This window comes from Garra rufa, chromosome 22, assembly GCF_049309525.1.
Source record: "Garra rufa chromosome 22, GarRuf1.0, whole genome shotgun sequence".
In the NCBI taxonomy this organism is placed as follows: domain Eukaryota; kingdom Metazoa; phylum Chordata; class Actinopteri; order Cypriniformes; family Cyprinidae; genus Garra; species Garra rufa.
Genome location: NC_133382.1, coordinates 24734726 through 24755319, shown reverse-complemented (window position 1 = coordinate 24755319; position 20594 = coordinate 24734726). Strand labels below are relative to the sequence as shown.

General features: G+C 39.0%; 1 protein-coding gene across 1 annotated transcript in view; it reads left to right on the top strand.

Annotated features, from left to right (window-relative positions):
* The first annotated feature begins 595 nt into the window (after positions 1-595).
* srcap (Snf2-related CREBBP activator protein) overlaps positions 596-20594 on the top strand; it is a 44307-nt gene continuing 24308 nt past the window's right edge. The window contains exons 1-19 of the mRNA XM_073827883.1: positions 596-739; positions 3509-3590; positions 4505-7272; positions 11110-11367; positions 11474-11659; positions 11752-11892; positions 12860-13055; positions 13438-13607; positions 14425-14512; positions 14616-14705; positions 14969-15139; positions 15233-15471; positions 15560-15737; positions 15828-15964; positions 16094-16263; positions 17651-17843; positions 18030-18166; positions 18331-18517; positions 19179-19348. Of these exons, the coding sequence (XP_073683984.1) occupies positions 596-739; positions 3509-3590; positions 4505-7272; positions 11110-11367; positions 11474-11659; positions 11752-11892; positions 12860-13055; positions 13438-13607; positions 14425-14512; positions 14616-14705; positions 14969-15139; positions 15233-15471; positions 15560-15737; positions 15828-15964; positions 16094-16263; positions 17651-17843; positions 18030-18166; positions 18331-18517; positions 19179-19348 (5705 nt within the window). The remainder of the gene's footprint in view (positions 740-3508; positions 3591-4504; positions 7273-11109; positions 11368-11473; positions 11660-11751; positions 11893-12859; positions 13056-13437; positions 13608-14424; positions 14513-14615; positions 14706-14968; positions 15140-15232; positions 15472-15559; positions 15738-15827; positions 15965-16093; positions 16264-17650; positions 17844-18029; positions 18167-18330; positions 18518-19178; positions 19349-20594) is intronic.

Genomic DNA, 20594 nt, shown 5'->3' with positions numbered 1-20594 from the left:
TTTGTATTTTGAGTCAAAAACATCTATTGAGACATTTAAAAATATTTAAATGTAATCTGAAATTAGTTAATTATGTCATATTAATAAGTTTGACAAGTACCTTGTCAAACCGCTGGCAGCTACGCAATGAAAAATACTCTTTTTAAAAACTATTTTTAAAAATGATAGATTTTTCTCAAATTACGTGCAAATAAGTCATGGGTTTGTTTAATATTTAAAAATAATAAACCAGCTGAATTTGGTAACGTCTGAGGTCTCAGGCAGTAGCCTGCAGTGAGTGAAGCGCGCGTTGAAGCACGTCTCGCGAGATGTCTGTTCGCTCCGCAACTTGGTCAGCAGTCGTTCGTTCCTCCATTTCGCTGCGTCGAAAGTCTCCTCCCCGCAACCGCTAGATTCAGCGATTCCGGACCCAGTCTCTCTCGGATCGTTCTTTAACTTGATCCTACGAACCTGCCAGTACCTCACTGGGTACCGAGAGACAGTTTGGAAGAGTCTCAACACGGATTGAGTACGATTTGAAGCGGATGGCGACTCCTTCAGCGAGAATTTAGTAAAAGAAAAGTGCTCGGAAATTTCAGGTAGGTGGGAACTTAAGATGGCGGTGCTGAGAGGGGGGAATGCTGGGGAGGAAGTGGTGGGAGGGGAGGGGAGGAGGAGGGAAAGGGGGTCATTGGGGGGGATTGTGACATGGCGGGACAAGTTGACTTTCAAGCAGTCGGGTGCTAAAAGTGTTTATCGGGTTTGTAGGGTTATGCACAGTACGGCCTTTATTAAGAAGACTCGACTGGATCAACAGCGTTGTTATTTACTTTTTATGCAACATAGAATTGCACCCAAAACATTAGCAGATCTGAGGGGTTCTGATTTGTTGATAACTTACAACACACTTTGGGGGAAAACGAAACTGTCACTGCAAGTGCAACAACAGCCAAGTTATCATTTATAGTCTCCAGTGTGTTTAATGTGTCCGTGGTTTTCACATAATATTCGTAATTAACCAATGTATTACTAAAACATAAGAGATTCTGCTAATCTAGAATATAGTACAACATAACACACTGTATTGTTGAATGTTACGGAAAGTCCAACTCATTTTTGTGAATCGGTTCTTTCGAAGCCAAAAAAACGATTCAGTAATTCTGAACCGATTCAGTGATTCTTTATCATCCAGTGGTCCCTGACATCTCGGTGTGGCACATTGCATGCTTTAAAACTTGTCTAATGAAGGCACATATTGCTGATAATTACATTTTTATTAGCTTATATTAATACGTCTGTTTATTGTGATAACATAGCATTTGGAACCCAAAAATAAATAGCGTCCATTAGTACTAAAATACACTACACATACGACCAATCAAAAGTTTTTTAATGTTTTTAAAGAAGTCTCTTCTGCTCACCAAGCTTGCATTTATTTAATCCAAAGTACAGTAAAATTCTGAAATAGTTTTACTATTCAAAATGACTGCTTTCTATTTGAATATATATTAAAATATAATTTATTTCTGTGATCAAAGCTACATTTTCAGCATCATTGCTCCAGTCTTTAGTGTCACATGATCCTTCAGAAATCATTCTAATATGCTGATTTGCTGTTCAAGAAACATTATTTTTATTATTATTATTATTATTATTATTATTAATAATATTTAAAACAGTCAAGTAATTTTTTTAGGATTCTTTGATAGATAGAAAGATCCAAAGATCTGCATGTATAAAAAGATTTTGTAACATTATACACTATAAAAGCTATACACTATTATACATTATACACTCAAAAGCTTGGAGTCTGTGTAATGTTTTTTTATTTTTTGGGAAAGAAATTATTGAAATTAATACTTTTAATTTGGCAAAGATGCTTAAAATCGATGATAAAGACGTTTATAATGTTACAAAAGATTTCTATTTGAGCTAAATGCTGTTCTTCTGAACTAATCTCTATTTATCAAAGAAACCTGAAAAAATTAACTCAGCTGTTTTCAACATAATAAAAATGTTTTTTGAGCTGCAAATCAGCATACTAGAATGATTTCTGAGAGATCATGTGACACTGAAGACTGGAGTAATGATGCTAAAATTCAGCTTTGAAATAAAAGGAATAAATTACATTTTAAAATATATTCAAATAGAAAGTAGTTATTTTAAATAGTAAAAATATTTCAGAATTTGAAAATTTACTTGCTGTACTTTGGATCAAATAAATGCAGGCTTTGTGAGCAGAAGAGACTTATTTAAAAAAAAAAAAAAAAACATTAAAAATCTTAATTATTTTGACTCGTAGTGTAGATCTTGTCAGTTTTACAAAGCTTATAACAAAATCACATCATTTCGCATACTTTCATTTTGAAAAGATCCGACTCACGAGAACGCGAATCGGCATCGCTAGCATTTTTGTCTGGCGTGACCCCGCGCGGTGACGTCAAGAGGTCGTTCCTGTAATGGGTGTATAAAAAAATGACCAGTAATACGTTTATGTTCAGTGACAAGTCTTAAAACCCCCTCGATATGGATTATGATGAGTAATAGTTTGTTCTTGAGCATTGCATAACTTCTCATGGAAGCCGATGCGTGCACGCGCGCTCTTTGCCCGAGCAGTGTGTTCAGCGCGCGCGTGAGAGCTTGAGACGGTGTGTGTATTTATATATATCTTAATGTGTTTGTCTCAGAAAACAATATAATAACAGACGCCCACTCACGTACTATTACACAAAACAGTTTAGGACTGCAGCTCCCTGTCATTTAAACGCCAACAACAAAAATGAAACGCTATCGTGTCGGCTCCATTGTAACGTCTGTGAGCTATTAGCTTTGCTAGCCTGCTAAAGGCCCATGTGTGTTCGCCCGCCTCATGCATACAGTGCTGCCGGCTCCATTTGTTATCCGTATTCGATATTAAACGTTAACCGCCGTCCTATCTTCTTACATTTATAAGCAGTCGTGGGAGTATAACGTCTGGAACAGCGGTAACTCGTCGGTAAAGACTAACCGAACGTAAAGCAGGCGCACTAATGTACTGAATGAGACCGTTTGTCCGGCTATACAACATTTTGTTTTTAACAGTTGATGTTAAGGTGACAATGTGTGTTTTAAAAGTTGTGTGTGGTTAATATTGTTCTTGAAAATTACAGTACCTTTTTTCCTTTAGTATAAGCCTTCTGTATTTAGTGTAGAAGCCGGCTGTTTTAAGGAATTAATAGTAGCTGCACATTCTGATGAGTTTCTTATATTGCTAAAAAAAAAAAAAAAAAAAAACTTTGTAGATGAACTCTTTTTACATGTTTGCTTTGATTTGTTAGGCTGAACTTGCATTTTAACCACCAAGTATGTAGAGCAGATGGGTTTGGAGTAAATGACATAGTCCTGCAGCTTATTCATCTATACTTTGCATTCTATGAAAACATACTTTTTTCTCATATGTCGGATCATTGCTGTTTGTTCAAGATTGTAGTTTTGATTTTACAAATAGATGATCAAATTCATGAAATTAACTCTAAATGTTTATCTTTAGACCCTCAGATGCAGCGGTACCCTTGATCTCAGCATCCTGGAAGTGGAAATCACGGAAGAGACTGGTGCTTCATCACATACAGGTATTTATTTAGTCCATTCCTTTAAAGTTACATGTGAAACCCACTTGTAATCAGTGCCTGTAGTACAGTTATGCAATTTTCATGGAATCTAGGGTTTGCACTTAACTTGGGTGCGTGGCTGTATTGGAGATACTCGGATGTAAACAACAGCATGGATTGCATGGTTAATGTACTACTGAATACATTGTTCTGCTAATTTATGCTGTCTAAACCACAGACAAAAATGTGTGGAAGCTGCTAAATCATATAGAGAAGGACTTCGTAAGCAGGAAAGGGTGCAATATTTTGACAAACTAAAGTTAATAGGTGGTAAAGATACGTGTCAAGCAGTATTAAGATATATGTCTAATATTTCACCTACCTGACCTGAAATGAAAAAGAACAACCACAAATGTTGTCAAGACTTTTGCCCTGGAAATCCTGGATCAGTTTGGCCAAATGTCTTTTGTTCCTCAGCTTTTTGCACTCTTCTCTTTGATTTGTTATATTGATTGGCAGTCTATAGTACTGCAAATGTTTTCCCTGATCCGACAGATTAGTACAGCCCAAAACATGACAATAATTGACTATTTTCAGCAGCAATAATCAGCCAAATATGCATGTTTCTTTCGGTTCAGTGGCATTGTTTACATTCAGGGCTGCCAATATGGCGGACTGATGACGCTTTGTGAAAACCCTCTATTGGAATGTTTGTAATTAAAAATCTTTAAATCTTTCACCTCTTGCTTGTCCATTTGTTAAGTAGTCAGGCTAATTCTATAATGTTACCAGATGTCAGTGAGAATGTCGTTGCATTTAAATGCTCCCTGAACATTTTCGGACAGATCTTTTATTGTTTATGCGTTCATCTCAACATATTTGTGTTATGAATTTGTTCATTTTAGTCATGCGGCATTCTACTTCTATTCTTTCAGGTTTAGTGTGTAGCAGTGCCGGTTCTAAAGCAGGACAGTCTGGGGGAGAGGCGGTGCAGCAGTGCACCTGTCCGGCAGTGGCTGTGCTGGGTGGCACCTCCGCGGCTGCGCAGAATGTGGCCGGGCCACCCCAGCATGCCCTGCAGCCAGTCGCAGCTGCCAATCTACCACCATCATCGGTTGACATCGCCACTGGATCGCAGCAGAAAGGAGACTCAAAGGCTACATGTAAAGAACAGACCATCGCTCACGTTCAAAGAAACAGTAGCGCCGAGGAATCAAAGGAGATATCAGCTGTCCAAAGTGGACTGGTGTCAGCTACTGCTGAAGACACACAAAAACTTACAGACACATTGGAGGGTCGGACACCCTCAGACAGACTTTTTGAGAGTGGGACGGATAGCATTACACAAAAACAGGATTTGCTTTACGGGTGTAACACAAAGCAAACGAGTCTTGCATACAGGGAGACTGATATGGCGGAAGGATCCAGCACAGGCCACTGCCAAGATTGGAGCCAACATCCTGGAGATGCAGGGGGTGTCTCTGCCCCTGTTGAGACAGAAAAGGGACCCTTGCCTCCAGAGACAATCAAATTGGACTACAAAAACATGTCTGGAAAGCACACACCTGGAGCGAGCTCCTGTGTCCCAACCACAGAAGTCCTCCCAGCAGTCTCAAGTGCAGTTAAGACAGCAGACATGGAGCAGCCCCCTTTTCAGACAAATCAGACCGCCACATCATCTGTATTTGGCGTCCCACAGAAGCAAAGTACGACAAATTCAGCAAAGCAGGATTGTAAACTTGACTCTAAGGCGGCTATGGAAGTTGCCACGCAAGATCTGCCTAAAACAGACAAAGGCAGCGCAGTTAGTCCAATTAGACAAGCCTTGGGAACAAAACAAGGTAGTAGTGAAAATTCCCTTTGCTCAGGATATTCATCATCGATACAAGGAGGGGAGCACATTACCCCTGTCGGTGGAAATAGCATGCCAAATGACTCCGATAAGGGCAGCTGTTATCCCTCAGAGGACTGCAGTAAAACACAAAAGGCTACACAAAAGACAAAAACACCTGGCATGCCCACGCCGCCTGAGAATACACAGCATGTCCGTTTAAGTGAAACCCCCAAAATTTTTAACTTGGGTAAAGAGACAAGTGGAAGGGAGGGGCAAGGAAATGAGAAAGTCCCTATAGATGGAGATCTTTCTTTTAATGTGGCTGCTAAAGAAGTATTTCACAACATTTCTGTTGATGAACCAAAGCTGTCTGGGCATGGGACATGCACTGACAATGTACAGGTCCCCATTGTGAATGAAAGGTCACAAGTCATGGTTTGCAGCTCGTCTGATGTGATTTTGAAGCAGAATGACAGTGCCAATCGAATAGAAATCTCCATGTCCTCAAATCACCAACAGGATGGGAGCGTGCTGCTCGCGCACACGGAGAACTGCGTGACTTTAGAGGGGCTAGAATCAGACTGTATGGTCCAACATGTACAAGAGTCCATTCCAGCTGAACATAAACTCTCACAGATTCAGATATGCCTGAATGATACTCCAGATATCGTGAATGTGGAAGAGAGGCAGGACGTAAGTGCTCTCAATGCTGTCGAGGTGAAAGATTTGATTGATGTAGGTATATTAATGCAGCCAGATATGGAGGATACCTGGCTGGTTGTAAGCGAGATAGACGGGCAGTCTGAGCATGCAGAGATGGAGGTCAGTGAGGAGTCTCTGGTGCAGTGCCCCGAATCCCAGTCAACTGTTGCTGTATATGAATGCACTGTGCCCTGCTTTACATCAGCTGCCCTTCACAGTGATGTTAAGCTGCTGTTAACTGACAAAGAAGAGGACGAACCAATGGAAACATTGACGCAAGACTTGCAAGCCCAGAGCAATCTAGGGAATCAGACCTCATCTCATCCTGATGCACTCAAACCCACAGAAGAGTTACTTACCATGCCCTCTACGCAAAAAGAAGAATCTATAATTGTCAAGCAAAATGATGATTCAAGTCACACTGATCTTGCAAACATGTTGACCGGGTTATCATCCACGGAGCAGCAAGACTCTATTATGGTGGAAAACACACCAGGTGTGTCTTTAATTTCATTGTCTTGTGGCACAATTGATCCAAAGCTACTGATCTTAAAGAAGGGTGACAGCCCTACCCTTAAGCAACCTTCTTCCCTGTCTGCTAGGATCTCAACCAAGCAGAACTCACCTGTCCAGGCTGGATCGCCCAGTGATGGATTAAACAAAGCTGCCCAGTGCCTTGCTAAAACTGATACGGCTGCATCCTCCGCTATAAAGCAGGATGCTGTGTTACCAGCTGACCTCCCTGTCTCAAACACTCTCTCTCTGTCCTCTCGAACTGTTTCTAATTCTACTTCTAGTTCTGGCAACATTCTTCAAAATGAATCCTCTGCTAACACTTCTTTATCAACTTCAGTGCAACTCCCTAACTCAAAAAGTTCTGCTGGAGATGTGTGGGATACGGTATCCAGTGTTGTCCCGGAGGGGAATCGGTGTAAACAGCCTTTGGCTGGTACACCATGCCAGGATTCAATGACTTTGGGGGGTGAACTGGAGTTGGAGCAGCAGCAGTTACCAGATGAGCTTTTGTCGACAACACAAGATGCTCAGAACTCTATTCTGGAGCCACTTGATGCTTCTATAGAGGAGAGTAGCGATGGAGAGGTTGACAGCTCTATGGATGTCCAAAATGAGGACAGCAATGCTACGCCCAGTCCCGCAGCGAACAAGGTAATGGCAGCTCGCCTATTATGACTTTAACCATGATGAAGCAGTGATTTCATGTGTTATTTGTTTTAGTTGATATAATAGTTACAGTGTTTCCCACAGACTTACGGTCTTTGTGTGGCGGCACATCCCCGGTGAATATATATGTTTATTGCGTAAAAAGATCAGTCGATTTTCTCATCAGAACAAAACAAATTCGTTCTCTGGCAGCATGAGCGTCAAAACAAACATTTTTTCTTTAAATTCAAGTTTTTGTTTTATTAAAGCAATGATCAAGTGACCAGCGACAGACAGTGAATTGATCAGTTTGGTCAATAGCCTTAAATCATCACACTAGAATAAAATCTATAGATGGGCCAAAGACGTTAAGCTGTACACATCAAAATAAATTTACAATAGTGATTTTATGTCCATAAAAAGCACATTGCAATTTAAATGTCTACTTTGATGGTTTCAAATAAATTTTTAGAGAATAAAATATCAAAATTTGGTTGAAATAATGTTACATTGTCATTCAGTGTAACACAATATTTATGTAAAAATTCAAACAACATGCATATTCAAATTTGTACATATTAAAATATATAAAAGAATAAGGGAGCATTTTAAATTTTATTGTAAAACATACTTACTGACAAATGGGCAAAACCTAGGATAGCGACAAATTTTTAAAATGTAGAATTACATCTAATTAGTATTTAGGGTGAAAGTAATTTGTCTTTTAATATGTCATAAATTGATTTTTGTTGTGAATATGCCTGACAAGATTGTTACACTGAATGGCATTTTATTGGGTGTCTTCTGTAAATTAGGGGAAAATGTATGATATTTATTTTTTGCTCATGCAATTAAATTAAACAGAAAACCTTTATTTATTTTTTTTTTTTTGAAAAAACAATTTAAAGGTGCCATAGAATGGAAAACTGTGTTTAGCTTGGCATAGTTGAAATAATAACTAAGAGTCTCAAACACCACCATTTCCTCCTCCTTATATAAATCTGGTGTTTGCAAAAGACCACCGAAAAATAGGTAAATTCCAACATAACGCCGACTATTACGCAATAGTCCCGATCGTTAATAGTTACGTCCCCAACATTTGCATCGCCCAATCATCAGTAACGTCAATACATCAGTAAAACCACTGAAGGGACATGGTTAGCTTAATGCTAGCGGTAGCCTGTACATAAGATTTTACTTACCACATAAACGGAGAGATGAGTGCACTGATGATGGCCAATGATTTACAGATCCTGAGCATCACTAAAGCATCAAAACTTGTGTGGTAAGTCCTTCTTATGTTATACTACTTCGCTGCAGTATAATGTTACACAGAGCACATGTGATCACAGTAGTGAGAGAAAAAAATGTTGCAGATTCAAAACGGCAGATTCAACAAACCGCATATTAAAAGCAGCTAGAGTTAAATGCTTTTGTAAAATAAAGAAAACAAACTGGATGTGCTTTTTGCCGTCTGGGTTTTGAATAGGAGCACTAGGGCTGGGCGATATGGCAAAAATGTAATCTCGATCAATTTTTCCCCCATATTGAACGATAACGATATATATTTCGATATAAGCTGTTGATGTTGCCAGCTTTAAAATAGTATCCCAACAATCACTAAAGCCACAAAAATTAAAGGGTTCATTGAATTACATTTTAAAGTATAGTTTATTAACAAAAACAGATTACAGATTTGGCCTTAACTTAAAACACCTTACTAAAATAAATTTAAAAAATAAAAGTTGTGACAGAGTATGGTAAATGAGAGTAAATGTACAAAATGTAAACATAAAATGATTGTTAAAAACATAATTTGTAACATTTATTTATTTATGTATTATTATTAACACAATTGTTTATTTTCTCTATTATAGGTTGAGCTATTTAAATTAGAGGCAACCACTGCATTTTGAAACACTCTACAGTATAAATTAAAAAAAAATTACGACACAGTTCTTTTTTAATCGTATTAAGTGCAGATAATTCAGCCAGAATCAAAGTAGGCTACTCTCTAAATATTCAAAGTGCAAATAGAGACCGAATATTTCAAGCATGATACAGAGCTATAGACATACACAACCTATCATAGTCTACTGATAACAGCCTAGATATGTCATGTAGCCTAATTTGCGTGCATTGGGGAGTCACTCTCTAAACAAGGGGGATTAAAATTGCTTTTGAATGCGCGTGTGTTTTTTGCTTTCGGTTTCAGTTTTAACAATCGCGCCAAACTCTCAGCTGAGCTGAGAGTCACTTTTTAGATAGCCAAACCACTTAATGGAATTCGTGCTACCTTTTTGTCGACAATTTCAACATCTTTGGATAATAACTCGAGGTTAGTTTCACTTTTGTCGCAGCTTCCACTCTTTTTTTTTTTGTCGTCCTGGTGTTAAGTTTGCTTCGCAAAGTGCGGTAGGAAATGAAATTTGTACTTTTACATGCACACGCACGCTGCAGGCTGATTGGCTGTTGTCGCATATTTCTGTTGTGTGATTGGCTCTTAGATTAATCCATATCGAGCAAAAAATGTCTAGAGCTTATCATCGTTATTAACATAAATTTTATCGCGATTCGATCTGATATTGTTTATCGGCCCAGCCCTAAGGAGCACTTCACAAAAAAACCGAAACTCAGTGAATACTTGCTTCACAGACATGATAAATATATCTAAATAAAGCTTTAAATTATTACTTAAAAACAAGATAATTCAAATCAAAAACAAAAACTTTCATTACGTAATCCTTAAATTATGTAATCCGTAAACATTTCTCTCTAAAGGCGTGTCGATTGAGGAGATGGCGACTCAGGATTGTCCCCGGCCTTTGTGCGTTTGAACGAGGAATATGCTAACCTAAATATTAAAGGCTTATTGTGGTAATCTCTGGTCGGAGATATAAAAACACCCGCACCACATTTTTATTTTGAAACTTGTAAAGCTCATGTTTTTCTACAAAGTCAAAGCCTTTTGGAAAATCTATTTGTGGCAGTCAGTTTTGATATTGTGGCAGGCCGCCACGAATAAATCAATGTATGGGAAACACTGTAGTCGTGATGAAAGCATCAGGTAGTCAGCAAAAGTGTATTTATAATTCAGATGTTTTTTTTTTGAGCCTGTGTACACTGTCCATAACTGTTTCAAAGCCACGATTTGATGCTAGTGCACTTCTTGGCTGTATATTGAGCCATGTGTGTTTTCCAGCGTGGGCAGAGCAGGACAGACAGACAAGACTTGTTATTTAAGGTAAGAGGTGTCAGGCATCCTTCAGATCTGATCGTTGCAAGCTGATGCGATGATCCTGCTTCTTCCAACTAGTGGTGGACCGATATGGGTTTTGCAATGGCTGATCGAAGTGGGGTATCCAGTAAAATCCTGATAGGTTGGTTAAGAAAACGTATATGCGGGCATTGAAGTGAATGCTTATTTTGCCCAATATTTTAATTCACAAAAAGGGGGAATGTAAAAGTTGCATCCAAGCTGGGATGGTTTTTGGTATGTGCCAAAAATCTCAAAATGGCTACTTTATTGACCTGGAATATATATCGGTCTATCACTGTTTCACCTCACTAGCTTAAAAATACTTTTCTTCCAAGCACAAACTGTCAGGAAAATAGAGCTGAGTGTATGAAACTGTTTTATCGTTCAGAGTAGCATGTATTATTTAGAAATTAGGAGAGAGGTTATAAGATGTTTGCTCACCAAGATGTCCTTGTAGACCAGGCTGTGTTTATGAAACTCTTTTATCTCTTCTTGGGCACTCTATCTCTCCTTTGAAATTCTTTGCTAAATAATATTGTGCAGTCACGCAGTCAGATACACTGTTTTATTTTTTCTTTCCCAAGGTTTGTCAGTGGATCGCAGGCAAGGTTACCGCAGGTTCTACCCCTTCCACCTCCCCTGTTCCATGTCCATCTCCATCTCCCTCATCTGGTGACTGGACGCGTTCTCACACAGGCAGGGCCTCACCTGTACGCAACTCTCATGGCAAAAACATGCCCTCCACTTCCTCCCAGGGTTCTGGTGGCTGTTTTCAGTCAGAGCAAACAACCACCCCGAAATCCACGCCAAAGCATACAGACATGGCAGAACTGGCAAAACATGTAAGAGGACAACACATTTAATCTTTGGACTTTCAGAAATACGGTGATTCAGTGTTTGTAAGTGAATGTTTATTCTTTTTCTTAATTATTTGTAATACTAATACAGGAAGCAGAAATAGAACATCGTACCCTCGCGCTAAAACGTGAAGGTTTCTGGTCCCTAAAGCGTCTGTCTCGTCTAACCGAACCAGTACGGCCCAAAGTACAATGGGATTACCTCTGTGAGGAAATGCAGTGGCTTTCTGCAGATTTTGCACAAGAGAGGCGATGGAAAAGAGGAGTGGCCCGAAAGGTAAGTGTTAAATGTTAAATTCAGACTGCTAGTTTTATTTTTTTTAAATGTTGGGTTAATAGAGCATCTAACTAATCTGAACTCATTTTCAGGTAGTACGGATGGTGATGCGCCACCACGAGGAGCTGAGACAGAAAGAAGAGAGAGCGAAACGGGAAGAGCAGGCCAAACTCAGAAGGGTTGCTTCTTCTATTGCCAAGGAGGTCCGTGCCTTCTGGAGCAGCGTTGAGAAGGTGACTTTCAGTTTCAGGTTTTTTTGGATTGAATCTCTATTGGGTCATTCTGTGTCATTTTAAAAACTTCCCCAGCTCAAATTTTTGAAGAAAGATAAACATGTATAGTGATGAAAGACAATATATTAAATGTCATGGATGAATATTTACTAAGCAATCCACTATTTTGTTGAGGGGGGTCAAAAAGGTATTCAGAGCGAAATTACAGGGGGTTAAAAATTACTTCAGAAAGATGGCAGTATCGTAAAGATTTTTTACGAAGATATTGGTAGGTCTGTTAGTAAAATCTGTCGATTCTTCAGCAATCTTTGTTGCATTATGTGCCAATGTTGACCATTCAAAAATGGGGAAACAGCACTTTTTTGGGTTTTTCTACAAAGTTTGCATGCCTGTAACTCAAGAAGTATTAAAGATATCCTAATGCCCTTTTAAATATTGGGTCTTAACAAACTGTCCTTTTGGCATCTTCATTTTAAGGCCCTGTATGGTTTGGTTTTAGAGATAATGGTATTTTAATATGGCTCTGGGATTAAATCAATAAAAGGTACACTTTTTAGTGGTCAAAAATGAAATGTGGGCCAGTTTGCAAAAATATAATACTACTTTTCTTTTAAAGAGGAATGTCTGAAGAACAAATAATGTTGAAATGAAAGATTGCTGAAGTCAACAGATTTTAGAGTAAAAATAACATTATGATGCTGCCATCTTTCTGAAGTCATTTTTACCACCCTGTAAATTGCCATTTTGACCCCCCTCTACAAAAGAGTGGATTGCTCAGTAAAAAATCATCCATGACATTTAATATTTTGGCTTTTTTCACTATACATGTCTATCTTTCTTCAAAAAATAAATTAGCAAAATCCAAAATTTAAGCCGGGGACCTTGAGTTGACAGAAAATGACCCTGTTGTACTTAAAACTATCAATAATTCAGACATTAAACTGTTCCCACTGATTGCTGTGCACAGGTGGTCCAGTATAAACAACAGTCCAGACTGGAAGAAAAACGGAAGAAAGCTCTAGATCTCCAGCTGGATTTCATTGTGGGTCAGACAGAGCGTTACTCGGACATGTTAAGTCAGTCCCTGCATGCTGCTCCTGTACAAAGTTCAGACACTGCAGCTGTCTCCAAACAATCACAGCTAAATGCTGTTGATGAGGATGGTGAGGACTGACTTTTCTTTTACACTTCTTGTTCAGATCAAGCAAATGAGCAAATGTCCTAGAAAGTATTTGGACACTTAAACAGAACAATATATAAATGTCATTAATAAATAGCCTATAACAAAATATCAAACCAAGTGGATTCTGCACATAAGTTATGCTAGACCTAGCAAACATGTCATATATTAAAGTGTTACTTAAGTGTTCAAATACCACAGGGCCATTTTGTACACATACAGATGCTCTAATAAAGTTAGTGAATTAAAAAATCTACTGTGTTTCTGTGCCAGTTTTGAGATATTTGATCGTATGATTCAGGAAGTTCTTGTTTTCACTTTGTTCACTTGGTTTAGACCACTAAATTGTACTTTTTCTTCTGCAGATAGAGACTTTGAGCCACCTTGTGAGGAGGAGGATGATGAAGAGACTATAGAAGTAGAGGAGCAGCAAGAGGGGAATGATGCAGAGACACAGAGACGAGAGATAGAGTTACTAAGGGAGGAGGGCAATCTGCCTTTGGACCAGCTGCTCAGTACTTTAACTCTCCCCCAGGTACAGCAATCTTCCAGGATCAGCTCCAACTCCAAAACAGTTGGTTTTACATAGCCATTGTTACTGTCTAGAGTCTAGACTTTCCAATAGAGGGTTTGCACTTAAGTCACGATTTGGTCAGTTACCCGGATGCGCGGCCATATTGACGACAAACTAAAGTTAATAGGTTGTAAAGATATGCATGAGAAGTATTAATTAATATATTAGCCTAATATTTCACCTACCTGACCGGAAATGATAAGAACAAACACAAATGTTAGCTAAATTCTTGCCCTGTAAATCTTTGTTCAGTTTGGCCAACCACAAACACCTTTTGTTCCTCAGACAGTTTTTTGCACTCTTCTCCTTGATTTGTTGGACTTTTGGCAGTCTATAGTCTATACTTTAAATGTTTTCTGGTCTGACCAATTAGTACAGCCCAAAACATGACAACAATTAATCATTTTAACTAGCTGTGATCAGTTTTGTTCGGTTCACTGGCATTTTGGAAGTTCAAACTCATGAGCACCATGGAAGTCCACTATATAGAGAGAAATCCTGAAGTGTTTTTTTTTTATATATATATAATTTCTTTACAACTGAAGAAAGAAAGACATGAACATCTTGGATGACAAGGGTGTGAGTAAATTACCTGTAAATGTTTGTTGTGGAAGTGAACTCCTTAAATGATTAATTGTTTACAATCACTGTCGCCAATGTGGCCGATTGATAATGCGTCATTAAAAACACTATTAAAGTGGTCCATCACTCTTCACATCTCTTATTTGCTATATTTTTTTTTTCAGTTCTAACATATGACTTAATTTTAATTTGACAGGATGTTGAATCAGAAGAAGAAGCCTCAGATACTTCATTATCTACCGTTGAAGAGGAAGACAAAGAATTTAGTGCCAATGAAGAAGATGGTTAGTAGAGTTTTATTTAGATGGACACTTAACTTGGGTATCCTATTGATTTGAATGGAAATGTAAAACATATAACTTAATGTTACTTAATTTTTCTCTTCAGCGGAAGATGAAGAAGACACCATTGCAGCCCAGGAAGTTATTGAAGGAGATGGAGACCATACAGAGGAACTTGACGACCTTGCTAAAGAGGGTAAATGAAATACTGAAATTCTTTTTAGGCATAGCAGTGTTTACTGTTCAAAGGTTTGTGGTCTGTGAAATGTTTTATGTATAGCATTTAAAGCATTTATTTGAAATCGAACCTTTTGAAACATAAATGTCTTTACTGTCAGTTATCATTTGAATAAACGTATTAATTTGACCACAATTCAAATTAAAATGTAATTAAGATGGTCACAAATTTAATTAATTTCCTGAGGTCATAATGTCACTTGTGGTTTCTTTGTTTCATAGGGGAGATGAGCATGGAAGAGCTCTTAGAGAAATACAGAGGAGCGTATACCTCTGATTTTGAGGAGCCTTCAGCATCACCAGACTCTTCAGAAGAATCAGAGGGAACTGAGGAGGAGGTGGATGAAGAGACGGAGGGAGAAGACAGTGCTGATGATAGTGGATCCTCCTCAGGTGAGCTGAATTTTTTGATGATGGAGCCACGGAAAAATATGAAGTGTTCTATGAAGTGACAATTTTTCCTACTGTGATTCACGCAATATTCAGATTCCCAAGCTGCTGTGGACAGTGAAGAAGAGGAGGAGGAGGAGGATGTGCAGGAGAGTGATGGTGAGGATGGTGAGGATGATGATGATGATGGAGGAGAGGGGATGGAGGTTCTGCTGGAAGAGGGAGACCATAGTCCTACTGTACCGACATCTCCCCGACCTAAGAAAGAAATCAGCCACATTGCTGCTACTGCGGAGAGCCTTCAACCTAAGGGATATACACTGGCAACAACAAAGGTAGCAACGCAAACCCTTAGATACACTTTTCTGCTTTCTGATTCTGTTTATTATTAACTCCAGTTGTCTGATTTCTTTTTAACACAAGGTCAAAACACCAATTCCATTCCTGCTTCATGGTACCTTGCGTGAGTACCAACACATTGGACTGGACTGGTTGGTTACCATGAACGAGAAGAAACTCAATGGCATACTTGCGGATGAAATGGGGCTTGGCAAAACCATCCAGACCATTGCTCTGTTAGCTCATCTAGCATGTGTAAAGGGTAATAAGTCCATACAAGTATCTTTCCATATGACGTGACGAAAATATAGTGCAGTTCAACAAGCATTTTCTTGTTTTTTTGCTTTTACAGGTAACTGGGGTCCACATCTGATCATTGTACCCACCAGTGTAATGCTCAACTGGGAGATGGAGTTGAAACGTTGGTGCCCTGGATTCAAAATCCTTACTTACTATGGCAGCCAGAAGGAGCGCAAACTCAAGAGACAAGTAATGAATGCAATAATAGGCATATTTATTTTATATATATTTATTTTATTGCAATTATTGTGTGTGTATTTAGCTTAAGAGTCCTTGTGATTTTTAGAATTGTATTTCTCTCCTTTTTATTTTTGTAAGGGCTGGACCAAACCCAATGCTTTCCATGTCTGCATCACCTCGTATAAGCTAGTACTGCAAGATCATCAGGCTTTTAGACGCAAGTCTTGGAGGTACCTAATTTTGGATGAAGCCCAGAACATCAAGAACTTTAAGTCCCAGCGCTGGCAAAGCCTGCTCAATTTCAACAGGTGCTTACATTATAGATTATATATATTAATTTATATAAAGTACTTGATTATATATGGGTCCAGTTCTGACTTTTGTTTCTTTACAGTTATGTGGAAAAAGCTATTTAAAGGAGTAGTTCACTTCCAGAATGAAAATGTACACATTTACTCAACCCCTTGTCATTTAAGATGCTCATGTCTTTCTTTCTTCAGTCGTAAAGAAATAGCTTTTTTTTTTTTTTTTTTTTTAAGGAAAACATTTCAGGATTTCTCTCCATATAGTGGATGACTTTGGTGTCTGCGAGTTTGAACTTCCAAAATGCAGGTTAAATGCAGCTTTAAAAGGGCTCTAAAGGATCCCAGCCGAGGAAAAAAGGTCTTATCTACTGAAACAATCGGTTATTTTCTACAAAACGTTTATATACTTTCTAACCTCAAATGCTCATCTTTTCTAGCTCTGTGTGTACTCTGTGTATTCCGGTTCAAGACAGTTAGGGTAGGTTGAAAAACTTGCATCTAATTTTCTTTTTCAACTTTAAAATCACCCTACATTGCTGTTTTTCCTTTTTTTGGTAAAGGAGTGTTTGATTTTCTTTGTACATTCACTTTGTAAACACTGGGACCCTCTGCAGCGATGTAGGATGATTTTATAGTTGGAGGAGAAATGAGATGGGAATTTTTTGACATACCATAACTGTCTTGAACTGAAATACAGAGTTCACACAGAGCTAGACAAGATGAGCGTTTGAGGTTAAAAAGTATATAAGTTGTCAATATTTTTAGGAAATAACCATTCGTATCACTAGATAAGACCTATCTTCCTCTGCTGGGCGAAAGCGCTTTCAAGCTGCATTTAAACTGCATTTTGGAAGTTCAAACTCATGAGCACCATAGAAGTCCACTATATGGAGAGAAATCCTGAAATGTTTTTTTTCCCAAAAAACATAATTTCTTTACAACTGAAGAAAGACAGCCGTGGCCTAATGGTGAGAGTGTTGGGCTGGTAACCCAAAGGTTGCCGGTTCGATTCCCACAACGGCAGGAATTGAAGGTGGGGATTGTGAATGAACAGAGCTCTTTCCACCTTCAATACCATGACTGAAGTGCCCTTGAGCAAGGCACTGAACCCCCAGTTGCTCCCCGGGTGCTGGAGCAATGGCTGCCCACTGCTCTGGTGTGTGTTCACAGTGTGTGTGTTTGTTCACTTCTCACTGCTGTGTGTGTGTGTGTGCACTTGGATGGGTTAAATGCAGAGGGCCAATTTGGAGTATGGGTCACCATACTTGACAATACGTCACTTTAAAAAAAAAAACAGGGCGTGAGTAAATTACCTGTAAATGTTTGTTGTGGAAGTGAACTCCTTAAATGATTAAGATGTAATGAGTTTATTTTCATGTCTTCTGTGCAGCCAGAGGCGATTGTTGCTCACAGGTACCCCTCTCCAGAACAGTCTAATGGAGCTCTGGTCTCTTATGCACTTCCTCATGCCGCACGTTTTCCAGTCCCATCGTGAGTTCAAGGAGTGGTTCTCAAACCCACTCACTGGGATGATTGAAGGGAGCCAAGAGTACAACGAGGGCTTGGTTAAACGGCTTCACAAGGTAGTACCAGTTTATGAATCACTTTTATGTCATTTATTACATTTATGGAAGTAGCAAAAACATAGTTCCCATTTTGTACTAATGATTTGTTTATTTGTAATATTATAGGGAAGCATTCAGGCATTTGGCTTTACACTTTCCTGCATCTCTCTCTCTCTCTCTCTCTCTCTCTCTCTCTATGTCTAGGTGCTAAGGCCCTTTTTGCTGCGAAGAATCAAAGCAGATGTGGAGAAACAAATGCCAAAAAAATATGAGCATGTTGTACGCTGTAGACTCTCCAAAAGACAGCGTTTTCTCTATGATGACTTCATGGCCCAGGCCTCGTGAGTAACAAAGACAAACAGATGGGTGGGGTTAAAAAGAGCAGAAGAGGCTTTTTTCCTTTGGTGATAACTTCTGAACTTAGGCCTTGGATAATGTATTCGCTAACTGTTTTGTACTTCAGGTGTTAGGCTTTTTTTAAATATTTTGTTCGTCTTTTTTGCAGGACTCGAGAAACTTTAGCCAGTGGTCATTTCATGTCTGTGATCAATATCCTGATGCAGCTGCGGAAAGTGTGTAATCACCCCAACCTGTTTGATCCAAGGCCTATACAGTCTCCCTTCATCATAAAGTCCATCGTCTATTCTACTGCTTCATTGGTTCAGCGGGCTCTTGAGACCTCACCTTTTGAAGTAAATTGTTGAAGACTACCACCAATTACTAAACCTAGTGTGCTTATCTATATTGTGGTGTCCAATCCTGTTTCTGGGGGGCAGTTGTCCTGTGTTTAGATAGAGCCTGTCCCAACACACTTGCGGGAAATTTCTAGTAATCATGAAGACACTGGTTGTCCAAAATTGCCCCATACCCTTTGAGGTATTGCTATTTGTAGTGGTGTCCAAAATGGTAATAGACGAATCATTCACTCAGATGCACTCATTCAATCCTACAATGCACCCCAAAAACAGGAGTATAACCAATGCTTACTAGCCGCTAGAAAACACCCATGCACTGAGTGCACTGAGAATTATATCGTGGGCAATTTCGGATGCACACTTTGATTTAGCTGGTTCAGGTGTTGGAGTTTGAAGTTAAACTCTCCAGTATTGTGGTGATCCAGTGGGCAGTATTCCTAAAATGTACGTTTTTGTGAAAAGCACTATACAAATAAACTTTTTCATTTTTATTTAGGACACTTCCTGCTCTGTATTTGATTTTTTTTTTTCATTGTTCCAATATGTGCATAAAGAAGCCCTGTTTTCAGGAAGTTTCTCATATTTCATTTCTTTTTTTTTTCTTTTCTGGGCTCTCAGTGAATGTCACTACATAAATTTGTCTCTTTTTTCCCCAAAGCGCTGTGACATGTCCATGTTTGACCTTGTTGGCCTGGAGCAGCGTGTGTCTAGATACCAGGCAGATGTTTTCCTGCCTCAGAGGAAAGTGACACATCAACTTATTCAGGAGATCATGGAGTCCCCTGATCCTCCTCCCAGACCGAAGCCTGTTCGCATGAAAGTCAACAGGTATGTTGTGCAAAAAATTCAAACACACAATTTTGACAAATGATATATAGTTGAGGTCAAATTTTACCTTGCAGAAACTGCAAAATGTGAATTATTTACCAAAATAAGAGGGATCATACAAAATGCATGTTATTTTTTTTAGTACTGACCTAAATAAGATATGTAACATAAAAGATGATTACAAACAGTCCACGAGAGAAAACAATGGTTGAATTTTTAAAAATGACCCCGTTCAAAAGTTTACATAGGCTTGGTACTTAATACTGTGTTGTTACCTGAATGATCCACAGCTGGTTTTTTGTTTGGTGATAGTTGTTCATGAGTGCCTGGTTTGTCCTGAACAGTTAAACTGCCTGCTTCATAAAAATCCTTCAGGTCCCACAAATTCTTTGGTTTTTCATCATTTGTGTGTATTTAAACCCTTTCCAACAATGACTGTATGATTTTGAAATCCAACTCCAGGGCTCGACATTAAGGCTTGTCCGCTTGTCCGGGACAAGTGGATTTTTTTGTAGGACAAGTGGAAGAGAAAATTGGTTGTCCGACTGGACAAGTTAAATTTCAAACAAAATAAAATGGCATGTTAATTAACGTTATATGCCGTTAACGACAGAGCAGAACGTGCAGCGCAAACACCGAGCGGAATATTGAACAGAGAGCGCAGCGCGCCGACACACACACACACACACACACACACACACACACACACACACACACACACACGGAACGGAAAAGACCTGCTCGTGAAGTTACTGTACGTTCACACCGCCGCCGACTTGAGCTGCAAAGAAGCTCTGGCCGCCCCGTTAAGAACTCTTGTCAAAAAGTACGTGGAAGCTTGTTGACGCTTTGGCCGCTCTGACGTAGCAGCATTCTATGTTCGATCATGGGAGAGTGCGCGTCTCTCTCTCTCTCTCTCTCTCTCGAAATTGCGATAAATTAATCTGTGCGACCTCAAATTATATTTGGAAGCATTTGTGCGAGTGAGAGAAATGAGTGTGGTGCGACTCGGTTTCAAAACTGTCGCTAGCCTAACTACTGACTAGTAGTACAAGACTAAAAGTCTTGTTTAACGTATAAGTTTAAAAGACGGAAAGACGATCGCGATAGGTTTGGATAAATCTTCAAAAAGGCAATGATGTCATTGAATAAATATGCACGCTGTACGTTTCAAAGTCAAAACGCTGCAGGGATGTCTTCATATGAATGTATCTGAAGGGAACAGACTGTCCTCAGAAACATGTCG